Source organism: Ochotona curzoniae, unplaced genomic scaffold (assembly GCF_017591425.1).
Source record: "Ochotona curzoniae isolate NIBS_2020 unplaced genomic scaffold, NIBS_Ocur_1.0 contig_3190, whole genome shotgun sequence".
NCBI lineage: Eukaryota > Metazoa > Chordata > Mammalia > Lagomorpha > Ochotonidae > Ochotona > Ochotona curzoniae.
The window spans coordinates 17,440,028-17,464,022 of record NW_024465751.1 but is presented as its reverse complement, the minus strand read 5'-3'; the positions used below and the strand labels follow the sequence as shown (position 1 = coordinate 17,464,022).

General features: G+C 34.6%; 1 protein-coding gene and 1 pseudogene across 3 annotated transcripts in view; both read right to left on the bottom strand.

Moving 5' to 3' along the window:
* Window positions 1–23,995, bottom strand: part of CSMD3 (CUB and Sushi multiple domains 3) — an 873,364-nt gene that overhangs the window by 666,330 nt on the left and 183,039 nt on the right. For all 3 annotated transcript variants that reach the window (XM_040979396.1, XM_040979397.1, XM_040979398.1), the window contains exon 4: window positions 17,928–18,122. In XM_040979396.1, coding sequence (XP_040835330.1) covers window positions 17,928–18,122 — 195 coding nt within the window. The remainder of the gene's footprint in view (window positions 1–17,927; window positions 18,123–23,995) is intronic.
* LOC121155927 lies at window positions 8,030–10,120 on the bottom strand (annotated as a pseudogene).

The following is a 23,995-nucleotide window of genomic DNA, read 5'->3' as shown; positions in this document are numbered from 1 at the left end:
TTTCTGGATTCCTGACATCCAAATGGGAGACCTGGGTGAAGTACCAACCTTGGTTCATCCTGGGCATTGTGGCCATTTGGGAAAAGCATGCAGACAGATATGTAAAACTTTCCAATTAACACCTGCACTGTGAAGCTAAAAGGAATAATGGAATACTATGGCAAACTACCAATTTTAATCACTGTGCACACACCACCACACACACACAAAAATCCATAGTTCCATCATGATTCGCAAAAGTTAAAAAATGAATGGTTAGCCTAGACTTCCTCTTTCTTAAGTTTGTGACAATGGGTTTTACCTTTCTCACCTTAAGGTGGTTTCAAAAATATAGAGAACAAAGTGGAATTCTCCTAGATGAAGTGGTGGTAGTGTCCCTCTCCCTGTCCCCATGTCAGCAGTTCATTTGCAACCTTGAAGTCCCAACATCACCTGATACTGGTAATGTGTCCTTCAACCATTGGGATGGTATAAGAGGATAGTTGAATCTTTTACCACACCCATCAGCGAAAGGGATTCATTCCTTCTATTCTATTCACTTTTGCATGACTGGAAGCAATGGCAAGGAACACCTAACTGTCAGCCAGCCAGCTATCAGGAATCAAACTGGCAAGACTGAATTCCAAGCTATCATCAACAGTAAACAAACAAACAAAATCCCCACTATGGGGTCAATGGACAGCAAGTACGGAAATGAATTTCTAATGAACTGGAAATATTGTTATGGTATACTCTCCCATCAGTGTGGGGACTAAGGAAGTCAGCTAATGTTTATGGAAAGTAGAGTCACAGAATATAAGGTATTTATCATATATAAAAATAGGAAGATCATTTGTTCACACAATTATTAACTTCCTTGAAACAACTTTTTTTTTTAAAAAGCAAGTTATCAGTAAACATTTAGAAATGTACAGAAAATAAACAGGATCAGCTAGAAGAATCAGTAAAAATAACTAAAACAATAATAATCCAAAAAAAGATGATTTTTAAAGAATAATTGCATAAAATTAAGAAAGAATGGGCAAACTGGAAATCAGGAATGGAAATCTCACTGGATGAACAACTGAGACAAAGAAGAGTGAAAAATAAAAGACAGAGATACCCAAGGTCTGTGAAAGTAAAAAAAGAAAGATTTCAATCTTATGTCAGAAATTGTATAAGGAAAAGAGAAAGGAGTAATGATGTCTGAAAACATCCCCATGGAAACAACCCAAATGCCTCTCAGAAGAGGAATGGATAAAGAAGTCATGTTACATTTACTCCAAGAAATACTACTCTGCTGTTAAAAAGAAAAAAAATGAGAGAGAAAGAGTCTACCTTGTGAAACTAAATGGCCTCAACTAGAGAGCATTGTGCTCAATGAAATAAGCCAGTCGCAAAATAACAAATACCATATAAATCAGGATTCAAGCAAAAATACAAGATCAATAGAACTACAGGTAAATAGCTATATATGTATATTCACTTAGAGGAACTTCAAAATGGAGACTGGCATACCAAGAAGTGAAGATATAAGTGCACTATGCATCTCTACTCTTGGATAAAAGGACTCCCAATGAAACTGTTAAATGTATCTTGACAATAGAATGCTGGCTGGTCTTTCCTCCCATTGCCTACACCTATGATGTCACTTAAATATAAGAATGACAGACTTGTGATTGCTACCGAAGGACTATGCTGTTGTAATAATATGAGAACAGCATCAGGGAGTAGGGATGGAGAGGGCAGAAGGGGAAAACTCTGAACCTATGGAGCTGACTCATGAAAAATAAGAATGAGCTCACACAATATTTATTAGCCTTGATTCAGCTATGTGTTGCATGAGAAGTGATGGGTTAGGATAGTAATAGAGATTTTGTGTATATTAAGAATGACTGTACTCTCATCCATACCTTGCATTTACAACTTGGAGAATTTACAGCAGTATCAGGCAGGGACACAAAAACATATGCTAGCTAAATTTTATTACTGATAAAGTAATTTGATTTATATTTCAGCTCAAACCGTCAGAGAATAAGCTTTAGTAAACCTAATTGGAGTATATAATCATTGAAATAATTGGTATCAATTTGAAATATCAACTGAATACTTCTAAAATACAATAAAGCATATTTAACACTTGGAAAAAATATTGGTTAGCAAAACAGAAAAAAACCCTTATAATTTGTAGGCAGAAGGTTTGATGGCTAGAGCAAGTAAAGTTGGAAAACAGTATTCGTAGTGGGGGAAATATCTAGATACCTAAAAACAAAAAACATTACAGCAAGTTGATGATATAATTTATTTTGTAATGGTCTTATACATGAGTTTATTATTTTCACTTAATGTAAAAATCTTAGAATTATAAAAATGAGTTAAAATGAAAAAGAATCTTAAAAAGTAGTGTGTAAATCCCCCAAGACTTATTTATGAGAAATAAAATTGCTCAATTGTTGGTGAAAAGAAATTCATGCACATAAAAAGCAATCAAGGTGAGAATAGCCATGGTTTAAGCTGATAAATAAATTGGGCTTGCTATATTTAAAAGGTTATCTGCATAACGAGCACTTGCACTCTTTACTGCTAAAGTGTATAATTGTGTCATACAACAGAAATATAACATGAAATGTATATTTATAAGTATAAAATCCTGAACTCTGTGAATTCTTTAGTGTGATTACAATCCCTTGCTAATAAATAAGCTAGAGATTGCATATGCTAGTAATTTTTCTTACATAGAAATAAAACAAATGTTCTGATGAGAATATTTCTATGATGTTAAACTTCACCCCCCACACCCACTTAGGTTATGATTATTTCTTTAACTCCATACAAAATTATGAAGATAAATAAAAACCAGATAAAACTTCCTGTCCAAGTACATATTATACAAAATTTTCATGGTTCCTATTTCTATCTAGTTAAAACTTCTTTGCAAATACCTTCTTATTTTTTACTTTCATTACACTCACTTGTCTGGCATTTGTTATTTCTCTGGGAGCTTTTACAATTTCCACTTCTTGGAATGCTCCAGCATGGTAGAACTTGAAATACCCCAGAGCACCTAGATATGGTCTTAGAGTCACTATTCTTCCCATTTCATGCTTTAAGAGCTCCCCAGTAGTTTAATTCCAGTCAACATTCCTCTCCTCTGTTCTTAGTTCCTGATTAGTATAACTGAATTTTTTCTACTGCTTTTGCTAGTTTCTTTATTTTAACTTTGTCATTGTGATGTCTCAAAAGTACTTCAAAGTTATATCATATAAAATAACTCTTACTGGTTAAATTGTGCTTCTCTTCCAATACTCTCCATCTCAAGGAATAGTCTGTCCCTTTTCTGTATTCCTTTCCCTGATAATACTTCCTCATTCAACACACACATGACAATCATGTTTTAGAAAATTTCTAATTTAGCTTAATTTTCATTTCAAGCAAATGTCAAACTCAGCACATCACTGCCTGTCACCCTGACTACCTTTGTCCAAATCAACAGTGCAATCACTCATTTCTGCCTTTCAGACAAAATAAAATTAGATAAATACAGAAAATAAAGATGTTTTGTGTTTCATAGTACAAATCTATGTAGGTGTGTATTATATGGAATTAAGGTAACACTGAGGAGCAGGTTAATGTTTCAGAATGTCATTGAATGCTGAGACTTAAGAGAGACATTTATGTCCAGATATTTACATTAGTCTCTTTGAGAAGGCATTTGTATTTTCATTCATAGGAGCTCTGATTTCTAGAACATAGAAAATCCTCTTCACAGTCCTATAGCCTCTAATTTTTACTCCTCAATCATTGCATGGCTATGTCCGCCAAAACTGGATATTTTTCTTTTAAGGTCATCATCTTTCAAGGTCATTGTGTTCCCTGTTTTCCTTTTACCATGTTATAAAGTTGTGCCCATCCAACAACTCTTTTCTGCTTCTACAATGACATTGTGGAAAAGTCCAAGCTCACTTATTCAAGATTATATTAATCAAACTCACGTACTTTATTTTAAAATAGAGTACAATATCATGTATTGCTTAAAATGCATTTGATTGCTCACATTCCCAAAACATCAAAACATTCTTCATAGAAATTTAACTCTAATATTTCTTGAAGTCTAACTGTGACATCTAATGCAGACTCAAGTCTTGGAACAGTACATAGTGTAATACAAAACTGCTTGTAGTTGGAAATAAAAAATGATACTATATTCCTGAAGTTTAATTTAATTATATGCAAGGGAGGAAACCCCTTTGGAAATCACTTGAGCTTGCACATATGTTATACCTCAAAGGCTACTAGAGTCTCCAAGGTGTAACAGCTGTGGAGCCATCTGTGCACTGAATGAAGTTCCAGTTCCAAATGCATAACATCAATACAGAATTCAAGCCAAAATGTTAAGAATTCAGTCAAAACTTACACAAGAATGCTGTTATTTTCATAAAAAGTAGATTAGATACTCTGAAATATTTTTTTATCAGGATTGTTTCTAGAATAACAAATGTTTTATTAGACATTGTTATAAAATTACCAAAGTAAGATGACATTTATTTAAAAACTCAATTATTCATTCAGCAATAGTTTAGTGGTAGCTTATGATTGGTATCCGGGTTGCAATAATGAACAAGATATTTGCTGTGACCTGGCACAACGGCTTAGTGTCTAAATCCTTGCATTGTATGTATTGGGATCCCAGAATGGCACCAGTTCCTGTCGTGGCCCTGCTCCCTGCTTGTGGTTTTGGAGAGAAGTAGATGATGGCCCAAAGCCATGAGACCCTGCACCCATGTGGGAGACCAGGAACAGGCTCATGGCTTCTGGCTTGGAATCAGCCCAGCTCTAGCCATTGCGGACACTATTGAATTAGCAGATGGAAGATCTTTCTCTCTGTATCTCCTTCTCTCTGTAAATCTGCCTTTCCAATAAAAAAAATCTTTTAAAAAATTCTGTTCCTATAAGGTATTTGACTAGATACGGATTTGCTTTCTAAGTCTCTTCCCTTGAGTGTAGATGAGATCTGTGAATATTACAAGATTTCATTTTGGTGATTATTTTATGTTTTGTGACAAAACCATTTTTCTGATGTTCTTGAAGTCCCCACTCAGTTAATTTTCAATAAATGATAAAATACGATCATCCTTATGCGGAACTGATCTAATCAAATGAGTTCATTGAAATGACAAGATAATTCAATATATATATATTCACAAATGTCTGAATCCAAACTACAAAGGAATCTTACAGTCTTGTAAATGATCCTCATGTCTATATCCTAAGACTAAGAAATGTGATTAATAGAGTCTTCTGTATATAAACTACAAATAATATTAAACATGACAACAAAGGAGTGAGCGTTTGGTGCAGCAGGTATGAACCAGTTGTGATTCCTGTATGCCATACTGTAGTGTCAATGTTTAAATGCTGGGTCTGCTCCAAATGCCCTTTCCCCATTAATAAATAGCCTTGGAGGTAGAAAATGATATGTCAGGTGGTTGGGTATCTGGGGCACGCATCAGAGGCCAGACTTCAGCTCTCTTCTTTGTCGATGTCTAACTGTGCCTGCTGGGGTCATATGGAGAGTGAATCAATGAATGAAGCTCTTTGTTTCTATTTCCCTACATATTTTTCTCTGTTTTGATGTATTTTAAATAAAAATAAATACAAATTTTAAATGGTAATATAAAAATAATAGACTTTGAAATCCCTTCCTAGTTTATATTAAGCATTATTTAGGCAGCAGTTTTCAAAAAACTTTGTAAAGATTTACTTATTTTTATTGCAAAGTCAGATATACAGAGAAGAGGAAAGACAGCAAGGAAGGTCCTCCGTCCAATGATTCACTCCCCAAGTGACCGCAGTGGCTGGTGCTGAGCCAATTCAAAGCCAGGAGCCAGGAAATTCCTCCAGGTCCCCCACTCGGGTGCAGGTTCCCAAGGAATTGGACTGTCCTCAGTTGCTTTGGCAGGCCACAAACAGGGAGCTGGATGGGAAGTGGAGCTGCCAGGATTATAGCCATATAGGATCCCAGTGTATTCAAGGTGAGGACTTTAGCCAGTAGGCCACTGCGCCAGGCAGTGGCATTTCTTAGTACATAATTTTATCTAGTCAGAAAATATGTTTTGGGGCCACCGTTGTGGTTTATTGTGTTAAGCTTCTGCCTGCAAAGCTGGCATCCCATATTACTGTCAGTTTGAGCCCAACTGCTTTCCATTTGATCCAGTCCCTTTTTAATTCTCCCAGGAAAGCAACAGAAAATGGTTCAAATGCTGGCAATCCTGCAAACCATATGTGAAACCTAGATGAAGTTCCTGACTGCATCCTGTCCCAGCCCTAGTCATGGAGCAATCTGTGAAGTGAACTAATAGATGAAAGGGTCTCTCTCTCTCTCTCTCTCTCTCTCTCTCTCTCTCTCTCTCTCTCTCGGTAAATCTGCCTCACCAATGAAAATTAATAAATCCTGAAAACGATAATTTTTTTCTTTGTTTGCCTCACTGCCTTTTCAACTTGAGACACTGGTTTAACTTTATTTAGAATTCAACAGATAGATTTAGAACAGAGAACTATGCTCAGATTGTTGATTACTCTTAAAGGAAGAATGAAAACAACAAACATTGTTCTGGTAGCAGAAAAACTTGGCAATGGATAACGGGAGCATGATAATTTCTAATATTTGAAAAGCTTTCATCTGCTGAGACATGTTCTGTTTGGCAACGGACGTTTCATATGAATCACCACAAGGATTTTCTAAGAATTTACCTCAGTACAAGAGAGAGCTCCTATTTGGAGTTTTGCAGAAGGAGAGATGCTGTTGACGATTCTGAGTTCATAGTAACTAGAGGGCTGAGAGTAGTTGGAGCTATTTGCAGTTTGGTATACATGGGTGCTACTTGCTCTTCCTAGAAGAGCTTTTCTGCTGATTGAATGATAGTACCCATGCTTCTACCTTCTGTTGTATCATCTAATAGGAAATGTATATAATTTCTCAATAATTTTAGATTTGTAAATACTGAATTGGATGATACATATTTTTTTTTGTTCAGCATATGGTATCAGAGATGTAAAGATAATTGATTCATTCCATAACAATTATCACTCTAATTATAATCTGAAATAGATACAAAGGTCAGTATAAAATAACCAACATTCAAAGAAAAATTAAATTTGCTATACACTTTTATGATAGTTTATATGTTTAGTTCTTTATTTTTATCTGCATTTCCATGTAATTTTAAATACTCCATACAGAATACATAAATGCATATGTGATTTAATATTTTTAAGAGAAAAATACCCAAAGAACTGAAGAAATACAGATCAAAACTGTCTAGTAGCTGAACCAATCTGAAGCCAGGAGCTTCCTTGTGCCATCCTTGACTGCTTTCCCAGGCCACAAGCAGGGAACTGGATGGGAAGCAGGCCACCAGCATTAGAACCGGCGCCCATATGAGATCCTGGTGCCTCAAGGCTAGGACCTTAGCCGCCATGCTATTGCGCCGGGCCCAGGAGTGGTGATTTTTGACAAGACATCATCACATAATTCATCTAAATCGCTGGTTTAAAATGGTTTAAAGTAGCAGCTTTAAAATTTTGTTCACACTGCTTGTAAAAGAAAAACATAGTTATCAACAATATTCTTTTTTTTCACAAGAAATAGGATTTTATTATCCTAATCAGAAAATCGTAACTTCTGTACAGGAATGTATAAATGAACAGTTATAACTGCATTGATAATTCATTTCAAAAAGGGTAAACTTGCTACAAAACATAATGCAAAGGAAAAATATTGTAAAATTTTCTTCCATCGCAGAGCGCTTTTCATTGCAGGTATTTAAGACAAAATAGTGTTCCATTCAGGAAGGTGTTGTAGGATGTCATACCAGAGTCCACTTCATTCAGAGGGTCAGGGCATGAAGCTTGTAATAAAATGTCATAATAATAAATGTATATGCATTTACAATTACATGCAATTAATATAGTATATGATGGATTATTTAGATGGTTTTAAATGATTTCACTGTGGAATTCAGCACAACTGGAACACACATCCAAGGTCCTCTTAATAGAAATTGGCTTTCTGCCAGGCAATGGCTTTGGCTTCAGGTAGAATAGATCTCCCGGTATTTTAACTGCTATTGCTGTGTTTGTACTAATGATTCTAAGTACTTGGTGATAACAGGTTTAAATTCCTTTACTCTTTCTTTCTCAATCTTCCTACTTCTTCCTGAATCATTTTAGAGTTCTGTTTAAAATCTCTTTTTCCTTGTGGCACTTTTGCTTCCCATTCTCTTATCTCACTATTATATAGCTGTATTTTATCAGGTTTGTTAGTCACTATCATTTTGGCCTGACATCTTCCCATTTTTGCTAGCACTTCATTCGATGGTCAGACACACCCTTCACTCAAGCAGTAAGACAAATGTAGTCACTAAGTAATTCTGAAAACATACAGAAGTCAGCAAAAGCTTGCCCTTGATGTAACTGGGCTACATTCTCCTCAACCTCAGCAAGCTGACAAAGCCCGCGATAAAGCAATTTGGTTCTCAGAATTACCCAACATGGCTGCACTTTTAGCAAACGCAGCTGTCTTGGCAAAAAGTTCTTTACTATGACACACCAAGGTTTCAGCACTGGCATGAATTTTCCAAAGTTGCTGATCAGGATTCTTTACCTGCTGCTACTTTTCTTCAAACCATGCATCCGATTCACTCATCCTGATGGTTATCTTGTTGACAGTGTTGGCATCCTTGGTCGCCATTGTCAATATTCCTGCTCCACTCAGAGCCTGTGTATTAACTGCTCACGGTGGCTCTGAACTTTCCAAGAACTGTCTTAAATCAGAATCCTGTGGTTATTTTGGGCGTTTTACTGTTCTCTGAAGATATCTTTCAAGAGCTGCTCTCCACTTTTCCACAAACTCAGTGAATGGTGAATCTTCTTTACCTACTTTGACCTTGGTCATAACCTATTTTACTCTTTTCTGGAGCTGGTAATCAACATGCAACTAATTATTGCTAATTTGTTATGCAAAGCAAGTATATCACTGAATCTTAATTGAAAATGTTTAATTGTTAGTGAACATCTCTTGTTACTCTGTCAGTGTTGTAAGCATTCATGCCATCACCAACTCTCCCTGGATCTGATACACCAATGTCTATATAAAAAATATCCCCATTTGCTGCATCTTCACTGTCCTCCCTGATTCTATCAAAGATCACAAAAACAGATACACTCTTCAATTCAATTCTAGGAGCTATGAGTGTGGTTGGTGTGACAGGGATGACTGCAGGAGATGGCTCTGAGATGAGGATAGATGTGGGAGATCACCCCTGGATCTCGCCTGCTTGGCCTATGTGGGAGGTCATAGGCATGTGGCACATCGTGTCCTGGGGAAACCCCTGACAGTGGTTTCAGTTGAGACCTAATCCTGCGCCGTTCATTGGTCTGCATCCCAGTCTTTCTTCTCTGTCCTTGTATGATCTGTGCTGGGACTTCCTTGATAAGCAACTCTAAGAAGTTGGTGTGCTCCCACGTTGCTTGCCTGCCACATGCAGTGTGCATGACCGTTAGCTGACCCACAACTACACATAGTGGACTTGGCCTGCAGCATTCCTATCAGCTGTGCATGTTGTACATGACCTGTTACATGATTGGAGAGCCCTGAGAGATAGACATGCCTTTTAGGCAAATACGAATCTTTGTTGAAGATTGTTGGGAGATGCTTGTGTGCCCTTCTCTGACCTTTTCTTAGTCCATATAGTTTGTGCTTGCTTTACAACGATTAAATGAGCACACTTGATCAGACTGTCTCTGGCTCATACTGAAGAGCACTGTCACCGCAACCTCTCAGTGGTTTAGAGGGCAGCCTAACAGGGAACCCTTAAGAGATAGGATCCATTTCTCGGCTGTCCAAAAAAACTACCATGGCTTCTGCTAAGAAATCTTTTCAGTCATCATCTAGCACCATTTTGACAGGTTTGGGGCCATTGAAGTTTTCACTAATATTTTCTGCTGGAAGACTTGCTGCTTCTGGAGAAGAGGGACTTGACTCCAGAGTAGAGACAGTGATGCTAAATTCTCTATCCTCCATCTCCTCAATGTAGGTAGGCTTGTAGACCTGCAGCCAAGAAGCCTCCCTCTTGGCCGCCATTGCTGCTGGCCCAGAAGTCAGTGCACACGGGGCCTCATAAAACAATAAAGTTTAAAAATTGTAATGGAAAGTATACTATCACTATTTTAAAAATAAAAAATTTCAGATGTCAATATATGTGGAAGTGTGTAATATGTTAATAAGGGGAGAAGAAACGAACAAAAGTTAATGAAACCACAGCATGTTTTAAAGCAAAACAGAGTATAACCATTGGAATTAGAAAACTGCTCTCTTTAAGCAAAAGATGTGACTCCATATTAAGCACTGTCAAATAACTAGTCTGTTCTCTGAAAATATGTTTATTTAATTTCTGAAATTCATTCTAATTCATAAATACATAGTAAGTGAATGCAATGAGATAAGCCTCAAGAACACAAAACTCAGTGTCAGATAGCTCAAATCTCACATTGGGCTGTCTGTGTAAATACAAACTAATACTTGCAGTGAAGGCAAGAAAAAAATGACAAAATGAGCAACATAAGTAATCTTTGTATGCAGTTACTACATTATGATGATATTTAATATCAACAGAGTGGATAAAAGAAGAAAATCTGACTCTATCAGCTGCAGCAAAGTTTTAGTTTAAGGATACAAAAAGATAAGGCATGCTAAAGTATACTGGGTACTCAATGTTTTTCTAATTTGGTGAAGATTTTTTAAAATATTTATCACATCCCTCCTATCTCATTTCATTCATCCCACATCTGGTTTTGCTACTATTTCACTTAAGAATGTTTGAAATACTTATGTGAAAGGAAGACAGACAGAGATTGAGACAAAACAGAAATATTTTCTATCCATTGGTCACTCTCCCTAATTCCCACATCAGGCAGGGTTAGTGTGATCTTTAAGATGCAAACTAAAAAATTCATACCCAATAGCGAAGTTTCTAGGTTCAAGTTCTGGCTCTTGCTCCAATTCCTACAAACTGCTAACATACACACTGGGAGGCTACAGATGGTGGGGTCAAATGCTTGGATTCTTGCCACCCGTATGGGAGACTTCGATTGATTCTCAAACTACTGGCTCCAAACCACTTGAGCCCTGGCTCTTGTACATGAACCAGCAGCTGGAACATCTCTCTGTCTCTCTCTTTCTCTCGCATTTTTTTTAGGTCATTCAAATGAAGAGTAAAATAAAGCAAAAATTTTAGAGTAAACATAGTTGAAATATTTTGAAATTAATTGTTCTAATTTTGGAACAATGAGATTGTTCTAATGTTGGAAATACATAAGAAAATTGTGTTGGAAAATGAATAATAATTGCAATATATTTTAAGAGCCTGTGGTGATAAGTTTAGTCCAGGTCTCTTCAATATTTAACTATGTATAGTAATTAACAACAAGATTTAGGCTTCTCAGTTTTCCTTCTGCTACAATGTATGTGGTATATGAGTTTATGCAATCCCTGACAGCTGTAGTTTTCTACAATACATTGTGAAAGTGTGTTTCCTTTCCTGGAGACAAAGCATAGAGAATTAGGTTTATATGTGGTCACTCATTTTCCTGTTTTTCTTTTGTTTTCCATCATTAAGTACTTTGCAGTTGGCAGCAAACCAACAATGAGCATTTTGAGCTTGGCAGTCTAACTGGGGTTTAGCTCAGAAAGAAAAAGACAAAAATTGCTGGGAAAGGAAAATTACTTTGGTAAGAGAAATGAATATATTGATTATCCTTGTATTATGTTCATAGTGTGACAAATAGAAATATGTAGTGAGTGAAACTGGGTACAATTGTAGTGTATCTGCAGAAACTAGTATATGCAGCGAGTTAACATTTCTTTGCCAAAACCTGATACGTTTTAGGGTTTTTTCCCACCCAGAATAATTTGCAATTATATGATGGAATGTTTGAAAATATCTATCTGTTCTAAACTGTTTTCTTTATGATAGTAAGTATTATGTTTGCTATTTGGTTTATAGTTATATTCCATGTCTAACATATCAAAACACAAAGTATAAATGTTCAGAAGCACCTGTTTTGTCTCTATTTTAATTATTGCAGCTTTACCATTTCTAAATTTTAAACAGAGCTTCCTTATTCTGAAGCTAGTATGAGAGATGATAATTGTCTACTTTTATTATTCTTTACTGTATTTACGTGGTGTGAAGAGACTACCTCACACTCATTAAGTTAGTAAAAAGGAAGAAATTAAAAAATTACAGGTGTTAGTGACACTGTGAGGAAATTGGAAACCTTATGCATCGTTGGTGGGAATGTAAATGTCATGCTATATAATACTAAAATAACATGATGAAAAAAATTACATGTTTTAATCAACCAGTATACTTTTCAAAAGAACATTAGGTCTGTGAGAGGGCGACTGAGTCTTGGTCTATATGCTGATGGAATAGCTTGTGTTTCCAAGATGTGATGAAGCAGCAGCAAATAAAACTCAGAATTTCCCCAAAATCAAGCAAAAATTTCATATACTTATAAAATTAGGTTGCTTATGAAGAGGCATTCACAAAATGTTTTCATCCTTATTATCAAGTGTAACTGTTCACATTAGGAGACTATACTGTATGATAAGCAGGTCAATAAAAGGGCCTGAATAATGTTGCTCAGATAATAATGAAAAGCCTGGTTTTAAAATCTAAAATCTGCAATAAGATATTTTCTGATATAATGTTAAAAATGTTTGAAAAGTTTAAAATAAGGCCATCAAAAATAATTCTTGATTTATGGCTTGTGACAATTTGATACTTGACTGTAAAATGGAGCTCAATTTTACTTTGACACATTTAAAAAAACTTTACCTCTAATTCTATTGTCCTTATGATAGGGGGAATTAGAATATCACAGTCTGTACTTTAGGAGTGTAGATTTATTGTTGTCTATTTAAATACAGAACTCATAAAGGCAATGTAAAACCCATATTATTTTTTTTCTAATTCATCCAAAATTCATACATTCCTAATACAGTTTTAAATGTGACTTACTTCTTTAATCTTCATGTGTTCTTTTGTAAATTATTGATTCGCGTGTGTCTGTAGAGAGTAAGACGTGCTGAAGAACACTAGAGTAAGCTACCTGTTGGAATCCTATACCCCACATGCTGCATCTTCTTGGTTTCTGATCCAGCTTCCTGCTAATGAGCCTGGGTCCCTAAAGCCCCTATGGGAAGCCACAATGCAGTTTCTTGCTCATAGATTTGGCCTGGCCTATCTCTTGCTCTCTTTCTCTCTCTTCTTCTGTCATTTTGACTTTCAAATAAATAGGAAAATAAATAAATCGTTAAAAGTTTAATAAATTTGCGATCAGCATTGTGGCATAGTGGGTAAATCTGCTACCTGTAACACTAGCATTCTATATTGATGGTGGTTCAAATTCCAGCTCCTTCTCTTCCAATCCGCCTTCCTATAATGTGCCTGGAAAAGCAGTGGCAGATGGCTCCTCAAGCTGGGACACCTGGATGAGGTCCCTGGATGCTGGCTTTGGTGTAGCCCAGCCCTGACAACTGCATACATTTGGGAGTGAGGCAGTGGATGGATAACCTCATTATTTCATCCCGGACCCTGCACCCCTTGTCTTTCAAATAGTTGCAACGGAGCTTTCTATAAAAAAAAATTGATGAATTTTTATGCATGAAACCAGGATTATAAAACACTCTAGTATTGTCTGTCTTTACAGTTTTATTAATTTGCCCTGAAATAATGTAGAAATGTCCTTTAGCATACAGAATATTATTATGAATTTTGGAATTTTCTATCTAGGAATAGAGGATCATTTTACCTTGACTTCTAACTTCTTTTCATTAATAAAAAAGGGTCAGTGAAATGAGTTGAGAAGGACTCAGAGGTCACACCAAAGCTCAGTGAGAATAAATGTCAAGGAAATGTCAAATGGGAGGTGTGCTAAAAAGACATGAATGAGGCTTCACTTTTTATAGGCATTTTAGCTGTATTTCACAAATGCTACCAGATGGTGTTAATAAAATTGATTCAGCCTGAAGAAAAAATAACACAAAAAGTTTTGCACTATATTCTCTAGTTTGATGTGACATTCATTTATTCTTAATTAAGCTAACATTGTCAAGTAGAATAATAATTTAAAAGAAAAACTCTTTAAAAACAAAGGTTTTGTCAGGGAGAAGCTCTATGTGCGAATTTCAAGAGAGGTAATAAACAGATCGTTACAGAGTGATCAGCCCCCTGCAAAGCTATAAATTAAAGAATTGGTATGCTATAAAGTGGCAAAAAGCAAGAGATGAAAGACACAGAATGAGCAGTCTCTTCTGTTTTCTTTTGAAATGAATGACAACCACATTTATATTCCCCTATTAAGTTTTAATTAAAAATTTGGTTAGTGAGAAATAACTTGTGAGTTAGAAAATTAGATCATAAGCTCTATAAAGTATGACTTAGTCTTTACTCTTGGCCAAAGAATATTAGTGATGCATGAGACTGGAAATGAAAATTAATGTATTCTACATGAATTACAGACTCACTCGAAGTATTCTTGCTTTATATGGTATGTACTTTTAGCCATCTTCTGTGAAGTCTTTTAAAGTATTGTCTCTAACTGAACTTCCTTCCATTAAACTTTGAGACATCAATACCCTTCCTAGTAAGGTGCGCAGTGCTTACTACAGATCCTATTAATAACACAGCACACACTATTGTAATTGGCTGATTACATTACAATGTGCACAGATACTTACAGGCCAGATTATTTCTTAATCTATTGATATTCAACACATATTTATATTCAGTTATATATTCAACAAATATTTATACTCAAATAATTTATTGATATTCAACACATATTTGTATTTTTTTTCTACAGGACATACTCCTAACAAAAACATTGAATGAGTAAATTTATTCATTAATGTTACTGCTGGGTGAAAGATGTGAGCTTGGAAGACAAAAATAAAGCAGGCAATATTTCTAAAACATCAGTGCCATTTTTAATAGAATAGAAAATGTATATGTGTTATATTGAAAGTCAAACAAAATAATCCTTCAGGGAATTTGGAATGAGGAGTTGATAAAGGGGATATATATTCTGGCAATACAGTTTAATTGAGAAACCCAATGGCAACATCCATAGTACGATAACAAGTGCTGGCTTTATTGTTCGACCTGAATTAATAGCCTTTGTTCAGGAAGCACATAGTGATAGGTACTAAGAAAAAGTGGGGTTAATGCAGCTAACTTAAATAATGTGACATATATTTGGTACTTTGTGCATGTTAATATTCAATTTTAATAGCATTGATATATTGGTATTTCTCCTTATCTCTTCATATCACAATAGCTAACAAAATACTGATTTTTTTTAATGCTCTAGCCTATATGTGACAAATCAGCATTCTGAATCAGATCTCTCTGACCACGAACACTATAATCAGGATCGAGATGAAGAAGGAATCCCATCACCAAGATGACTATTCAGGTAATGTGGAGAATGTTCCACTGTTTCTAAATGTTTCTGGATCTTAAATATCATAAGCCTCAATTCTGACATAACTTTTAAATAAATGTTTTTTAGTTTTTTTTTTTTAACTTGGGAGGATCTTATTTACAGTGAAGACATATATGTGTGCACATGCACATACACATACAGAGTGAGAGAGGTAGGGATGGAGAGAGATCTTTCTGTAGGTGGTTCACTAGCCAGACGTCTGCTGGCCTGTGGCAGTTGAAGAAAACCGAATATGGCACGTGTTTCCTTCTGGAATGTGCATCAGAAGGAAGATGCGATCAGAAGTAGGACTGAGATTCAAACCCAGAGACTTAGATATGGTGTCCCAGGTGGCATGTTGACTGCTGAACCCAACACTTACTAGGTTTAAGTATTTTCACAAGTCATTTTGCACTGCGTAACTTATCCATAAAAATAACTGACTGTATGCCTTTCAGTAAATGTGTGTCCATTATTCTATTTCCTCTCATTATACTAAAATACTAGTAAAGAGAAATATGATTGACTTTTGGTACATGTCAAAGAGATTCCTGCTTTAGGATCAGACAGAATGGATCATAAATTCCTTCCACTTCATTCCACATTATTTTAGGAGACAGTTTTCATGGACCTTTCTGATCTGCACGAGATATTCTGAATTTCTAATTTTCAGTTAAATCTTTGCATGAGACTATTTTAAAAGATTGTTGCTTATGAAATAGCCTTGAAGAATTTAAATGATATCTTTCATCAGAGCAAAGGATGGATTTAATTGTCGTCTAAGGAAAGAGCATAGTGGCTCCATACCTACTCCAACCCACCCTCTTCAGCACAAAGGGTGGTTGCTACTCAGTATAAAAAATTCAGGTTCCTAAGCTCAGGATTCATCACCTGTGGTATTGTTTAGTATAAATGTAGGCATCACACACTCTGTTGCTCTACATGAACTCAGTCTTGGAGAATTGGCACAAATTATGGAACCTCAACTCTTTAGATGACTCCAAACTTTCCTTTGCTTCTGACCCAAAAGTTTTGTAATTTTTATCACCATTATGAAACTGGCAGGGAAACTTGTTCAACTTACAAGTTTAGATAAAACCTTGGACTCTTCATAATCCTCGATGTTTACTTACTGAGTATTTTGGTACAATTATTTTTAAATTGACGCACATGAGTTTGCTATTGTGTAATAAAAAGTGATAATACACATTTATAAGACATTTTAATGGCTTAAATAAATGATAGCTAATAAGCATGATCATGGAAATTGCAACAGCAACAGCAGCAGGGGCAGCATAGAAGTAGCAATAATTGTAATAGTAGCAATATAAATAACAACAACAAAGGAACCTAATATTGAATGAATGCCAACATAGAGCGGCTATTTTATTCAGTAGCAGGTAATAGCTACTTAACTTAGTTCTCACAACAGGTGAGTTCTTTATCTTACAGTTGTCAAATGAGATAAATGAGCCTCAGATTATTGCTGTGATTTGCCTGAGATAATTCAAATGCTAAGAGCAGAAGGTGGGGTAACAACATGTCTTTGGATTCTAGGGATTCCTACTGCTTCCATTTAGGGCCACATGTCTGGACTGCAAAGTAATTTAGATGAACAGTTGTGAATTTTATTTCATTCATAGAGTTGTAATAGAGATGTGTCAGATGATAATTGAAATACAATTCATTTATTATTTACTAGGAAACAAATAATTTTCATGGATAAAATCAATGCATATTGGTGGCTAATGTTGAAAATTTGTTTTCCAAATTCTTTAATTTGAACTTTGACTCCACAAGTATATGTTGCGTTTTCACCATAATTTAGTCTTCATAATATCAGCAATGAAATTTACAACATTATTAATTTCATAAATTTCCATTCTAAGTACTCCACTGGAATCACTTAAGATTCAAAGTTTCAGTTAATATTTCTTAATGAAAGTAAGATAACAATGTTCACAGCCTAAGTCAAAGTATAAACACCATCAACTTATTTTTCCATATAAACATGAAGACTTAAAGGCATACAGAACATTTGCATAAGCTTGTAAAAATATAGGGCTGAATTTCATTGTCTAAGTTCACAAATGTTGTCTTAGAAAGTGGTTAGTGTTTTACTATTGTATAGTATCATGCTGACTATATCTCTTACTTGCTTTCAAAGATTTTATTTTAATTATCAAATTTTCTACATGTAGACTCAAAATAAATTAGAAGTGAAGGAGGTTTACTTGGTTACCGATATGTCTCACTGATTAATTCTCTGTGAGAACTCTATAGAAATCTCCCTCTCTAACATAATTGCTATAAAGAGAACAGATTTCATAGGTACAATTCCACAATGCCTTCATGATACCCAATATATTTTCAATCAGTATTACATAAAGCATTCTTACCTCTGCATATGGGAACCGGGAAATCCCAGGAGGCTGTGTTAACCGAATTGGCTATGCAGGTAAGTTGAGGGTGTCCGTCGAGGATATAACCAGTAACACAGCTGTAGCGAATCTTGTCACCAACATTGAACCTTGTGCCATACAACACAGCTTTGGGTGGAACTCCAGGGTTTCCACAAGAGCTACTCTGCAATTCTGTGGAACAGGAAAAGGAGGAGAGTCTACAGTTATCTTAATATGCAGTTTAATATTTTATAGCTATAAAATTATATGTAGATAATTGTATTCTTTATCCTTTAAGATACACAAGAAGGGAATTTGCTTCTATCTCAACACATGTACCAGGAAAGTATGGGAAGGGAAACAAAATGTTATGGTATATTTTGTTGTGCTAAAAAAATTAGGAATTGGTATAATTAATCTCTATATCAAGCTTTGAAATCAGTAGAAATAAAGCTGAGGCTAACACCACATATATGGCTTCCTCTAAGTTCATTGACATAGAAATGAGACAATGCAGTTCTCTTATATGAACCTCATGACTTTGATACTTATGGTTAATACAAAAACATAAGCATATATCTAAAAAATAGGTAGATATTTGAGGATTTAACAAATTTTTCATTTGAACATAAAAAATGCAGTGTAATAGGAAAAGTACAATTTTTTTTATGTTTGAGGGATTGTGAAAGAATTCCAGCTCTATTATTTGTTTAATCACCAGTGTACAAGAATTGTGATATTTTAATTAGATCACCATACAAAATACTTAGGAAATGCCTCATTCTTCATATTATTTCTCCCTATCCATTTTCCTATTAGTTGAATAATGAAAGTAAATGAGTTTACAAGTAATTTTTGTAGGAGTAAAAACATATAAAACTAGAAGAATACACAAAATAATGAAGTTGAGTATAAATTATGTTACTTTATATGTTTTATATTTATCATATTGCAATTACACTATAAATGATAATAAAAATACAAGTAATGTTGGAGTAAGATATATTCTAACTTAATTAAGGTATGTAGTTAATAATATCATGTAAATACTGATTTTCAGGTTTTCATACTTGTACTGTGGACAAATAAGCAGTTAATACTATGTAAAATAAAATAATGACACTGTGATACCAAAATTGAATACATATGCCCATTTTGTCCTGTAGTGTCATTTGTGTGTTTATAACTTCCACAAAATATCATTATCACATTGTTAAGCCAATTATTGTAAACTGGTTTATACTAATTTCAATATATGTAAATCCATAGTTTATACTAATTTTTATTGCAAATAATATGTTAATATTAGAAATCAATGATAATATTGGATAAAAATATCAAGGTACAGAATGGTTCAAGTTGTACAGCTTCAGTTTTGAAGAAGTAACAGATTCTTATTTGTAAATATGTAATAATTATACAGAGAGATGACATTTGCACCTTTTGATATGCAATGTATGGGATTGAGATATTTTTATTTTTTAAGCTTGGCTTTAATTTATAAGCTGGATACTAGTGAAAGATAAAATTGATTTCAACGATGAGTGCAGTTGAATGAATGAAACATGGATGACACAGCATTCATAGAACTTGTGATATAGCTTAGAAATTAATATATTTACAGTGAATTTCAAATACTCAGTTTATTTTAATAATGAAAGCTGAAGAACTTGAGTAGTATTTGTTAAATATAAGTAGTTTCTGCAAACAACAGAGATTTCCACTAAGACATTATAAGCTCATATTTGTAAAATATTTGAAATATCAGTAACCAAGAATGATTATTTCTCATATTTCATTTTCAGCTTTTATCAAAACATGTACCATGTGTACATTTTCATTAAAACTGATATTATCTGTGAGTTTTAAGCAATTAAAAAAGTAATGAATTCAACAATAACTTAGCTTGACATACTAAAGTTTTTGAAATTTTTATTTCATTAATAGATGTTTGCTGTAAGAAATGTGGAGGTTAACAAGTTTTGATGAAATGAATATGAATTCAGTCCTCTGAATATTGTAATAACAAAGGAAAATGCTTGTAATGAAACTACCACTTTTAACCTTAGAATAAATCCAGTTCTCTCCCTTTCACCCTCTAAAAAATAATTAGGGTCAAGACTTCAATTATCACAAAGATATATATCTAGAAGTAAAGTAGTCTCGCAATTATTTAACACAAAGTGGGTAGATATGGAAATAACAAGAGGGAGAGGAGAAAACGCTAAACAGTTGCTCAACTCAGATTTATCTTTATTGTAAATGAACAAATGAATACTACCCACATCAAAGTACCTACAATCAAAAAATATAACACATGTCAAGTGAATGAATAATATCCTCAGTAGAATCCTGATAGATTACCTATTACCCTGCTTTGTTGCTCGATTATTTTTAAATCCATACACAGATAAGTATTTAACTATTTCAAGTGAAACTAAGAATCATCTGGTCTTCCCCATTGTAACTTTTCTTTGTGTATATATCTCCATAAGTAAGAAAAGCTACCCATTATCCCTTAGACTGTACAGCACATGACAGGGATTGTTTCATATTTAGTTTTATAGGCCCAGATTCTTCAGTTATTGCCCGTGAATTCTACTTTTTGTTCTCTTCAAACTAGTAAATATTTTTCATCTGTTTTTATCTTCTTGAAAGAGAGGGAAAGAGAATGATAAACAGAGACAAAAGGAAAATATATCACATTTGCTCGTTCACTTAGCACCTGTCAAGACTGAACCAGGCTGAAATTTAGAGCTGTGAATTCCATCCTTGTCTCCTCCATTAATATCAGCAGGCCAGCACTTGTGCCATCATGTTTAGTCTCCAGGATGCACTAGCAAGAGGCAGGTTTGGAAATGCAGAAGAGGGAAGTTGAATCTTCAATAAGAGAGGAATGTCTACCCCACTAGACATTTGCTTTGAAACTTCTCTCTAAGCTATGTCTATTTTAAGGGGAAGAGCCAAGAATGATGTACTATTAACTGAATAATCATGTAACTTACCATGAAACAAATGCTACATTACATTGAACATTCATTTCTCAATTGTCTTTAAAAAGAGGCTACACATTTGAACTTCTTAATTAAACCCATTTCTGTTCAATATCAGTTTAGAAAAGCTAGCTTACACTAACATTTAGACATCATTTTTTGGTTTCTGTTTTTTTTTTTTTTCACCAACCGCAAAGAGTTTGAATTTTAATTTAAGATATTCACCAAATATATGTTAAAGATAGCTACTTTGTGCATATTACCTCAATGTGTTTTTGAAACAAATAATTACAAAGCAAGCAGCATTGTTAAACATGCTAGTTACTGACCTTCCTGAGAAGGTGATGTGCTATTTTGATTGAAAGTTTAACCATGGTACATGGTCTGATGATCAGTTGATGAAAGAATGTATATTGAATCAAAGGCAACCTCAGAGAAGTTTGTGAATTTGGTTACACAAATCTTTCAAAATTTGCCAAAATTGGAGACTATACCTTAAACTTCATTTATCAGTTATTAGGAGTTGAATTTCACCTTTACTAAATTATATTTTTTGATTAATTTAAAGACATCACCTATGGCATAGCACTTAATTAACAGATTTGATATGTATTGCTCAGCTACTGCAAAGATATTACCTAATCACACATCTGAAGTACAAACATTATTAGAATAATAATGCCACTATTTATGCATCTAATATTTGCACATATTGTTTGCTAGGAAATATATTTTTTATGTAATCATTTCAATAGTTATAAAGTTAATGCTTTTAACACATGCATTCATAATTTGACTATTCTAAAAATCTTGATGATACTAACATATTTTTCCACTAGTCAGTATCAAATTATTAAAATCAGAGTATTTATATATACACATATTATGTATGTTTATGAAAATCTTTGCTTATTTAGAATCTCCGTACATTTCAAAGGAATCTCAAATTTTATCTCTTAATTATTGCGTTCTGAAGAGCTGCTAAAATGCCATCACTAAAACCCAGCACGGTAGCCTAGCGGCTGAAGTCTTCACCTTGCATATTGCCAGGTTCCCGTATGGGTGCTGGTTAGTGTTCTGGTGGCCCTGCTTCCTATCCAGCTCCCTACTTGTAGCCTGGGAAAGCAGCTGAGGACGACCCAAAGCCTTGGGACCCTGCGCACATATGGGGGACCTGGAAGAGGCTCCTGGCTCCTGGCTTTGGATTGGCTCAGCTGCAGCCATTATGGAGCTGGGGAGAGAATTAAACGGATGGAATATCTTCCTCTGTTTCTCCTCCTCTATATCTGACTTTCCAATAAAAATAAACAAGTCTTAAAAAAATTGCCCATCACCAAACACTTAATGCTGGAAATATTTCCTCTTTAGGATAAGAGAGAGCTCTTCCATCTGCTGAGTTAATGCCCAAATGGTACCAATATCAAGGGTTGCTCTATGCTGAAATCAGGAGTTAGAAACTCCATCCTAGTTTCCCACGTAGATGGCACAGCCCAAGCACTTGCACTGCTTTTTGCTGCTTTTCCAGGCACATTAGCAGGAACCTGAATCGGAGGAGAAGCAGTCAAGCCTAAAACAGGTTCCTTAATGTGGAATGCCAATGTCGCAAGCAGTATCTTAAACTACAGCTAATATGGTCCATCTTATATCTACTGAACTAATTTATTTCATACCACAGTTTTAGCCCTACTTTATCAGAAAACCGCTTCCAGGAGTCTTCTTAATTATGACTAACTTTTCACATTATATGTTTTAATAACAACTTACATTTTTTTCCTATAACATATATTACATTGTAATTAGTATTATGTAAGAATATATTTATTAATTCCATCCAGATACACACTCCAGGAGGGCAGTGCTATGTTTGTGTTTTGCAAGACTATATCCATAGAGCATTGAAATAGGATAAATTCTGTAATAAATACTTGTGGAATGATTGCCTGACTTTCCTAGGTAACCATATATAATTGTGCAGTGAACTAAGGTTTTTAATTTAGGAACTCTGGTATTAAACCACAAGTCTACTATTTACTGGTTAATGGCCTTGGTCAGGTTTTCTTTGTGTGCAATGGGGAAATCATGCAGATAAGATTAATAAGAAATTTAAGTTTAACATACAATTTAAATTCTGAAAGTGAGTATATGTAAAGGATGATTGGTGCATGGAATTATCATCAACGTTTTCCTGGAAAACTTCATCCAAAGTCTAGCAAGCAGTTTAGAAAAAATGAGAGTGACTTATACTAATAAGCACGTAAAGGAAGCCTTAGCTTAAAAAGTATCCTCAACTTATTGGAGACACATGTACGGTTGTGAAGGCGAGATGTTTCTGTAAATTATGAGGAAGAAAACTTGACCTTGAAAATTGGAGTGAAAATTTGGAAAACAAGCATAAAGGAGAGCATGAGTACAGCATTGCTTAATTTTTCAGTCAAATAGATGAAACATGATCCTGCTGAGATCAATTAACAATGCTTTAAAACATTGTAAAATTATATCTACTGAGGGAAGTGAAATCAAGTTGTTTGTACTACTTACAGAAAATTAATCTCAAGGTTTTATTTCCCAGATGATTAAAAATAATTTAGACAAGTATAACATCAAGCTGACGGAAAATGTTTTGCACCTAGTACCTCTCATCCTGAAACTTCAAAGTACTTTGCAACCTAATGTGTTTTCCACCTTTTTTAGTGATACAAAATGTTCCTTATTACACACATCAAACCATTTCGTTCACATGGAACATAACAGTGTAACTCGAGAAATCCTCTCAGCTGCAGACATTGGTTTATACAAGCATTTTGAGAATATTTTGTATTACCTATCACATCTACCATGTTCCTGTGGACTTTTCTTACAGTGTGTATAACTGAATAAAATGTCTTTATAAATTTGCTTTTACTCTATATTATGAGCATTTTGAGAACAGGGGCTCTAATTCTTCACTTTGTATCATGCTCATAACACATTTTGTTGCTTGCAAGCAAGAAAGGATTGCTAAATTAATGTAGTTATCTCCTTTAACAGAAAATATTTTAAAAAGATCATAATACAATATTTGTAGAATTAAAT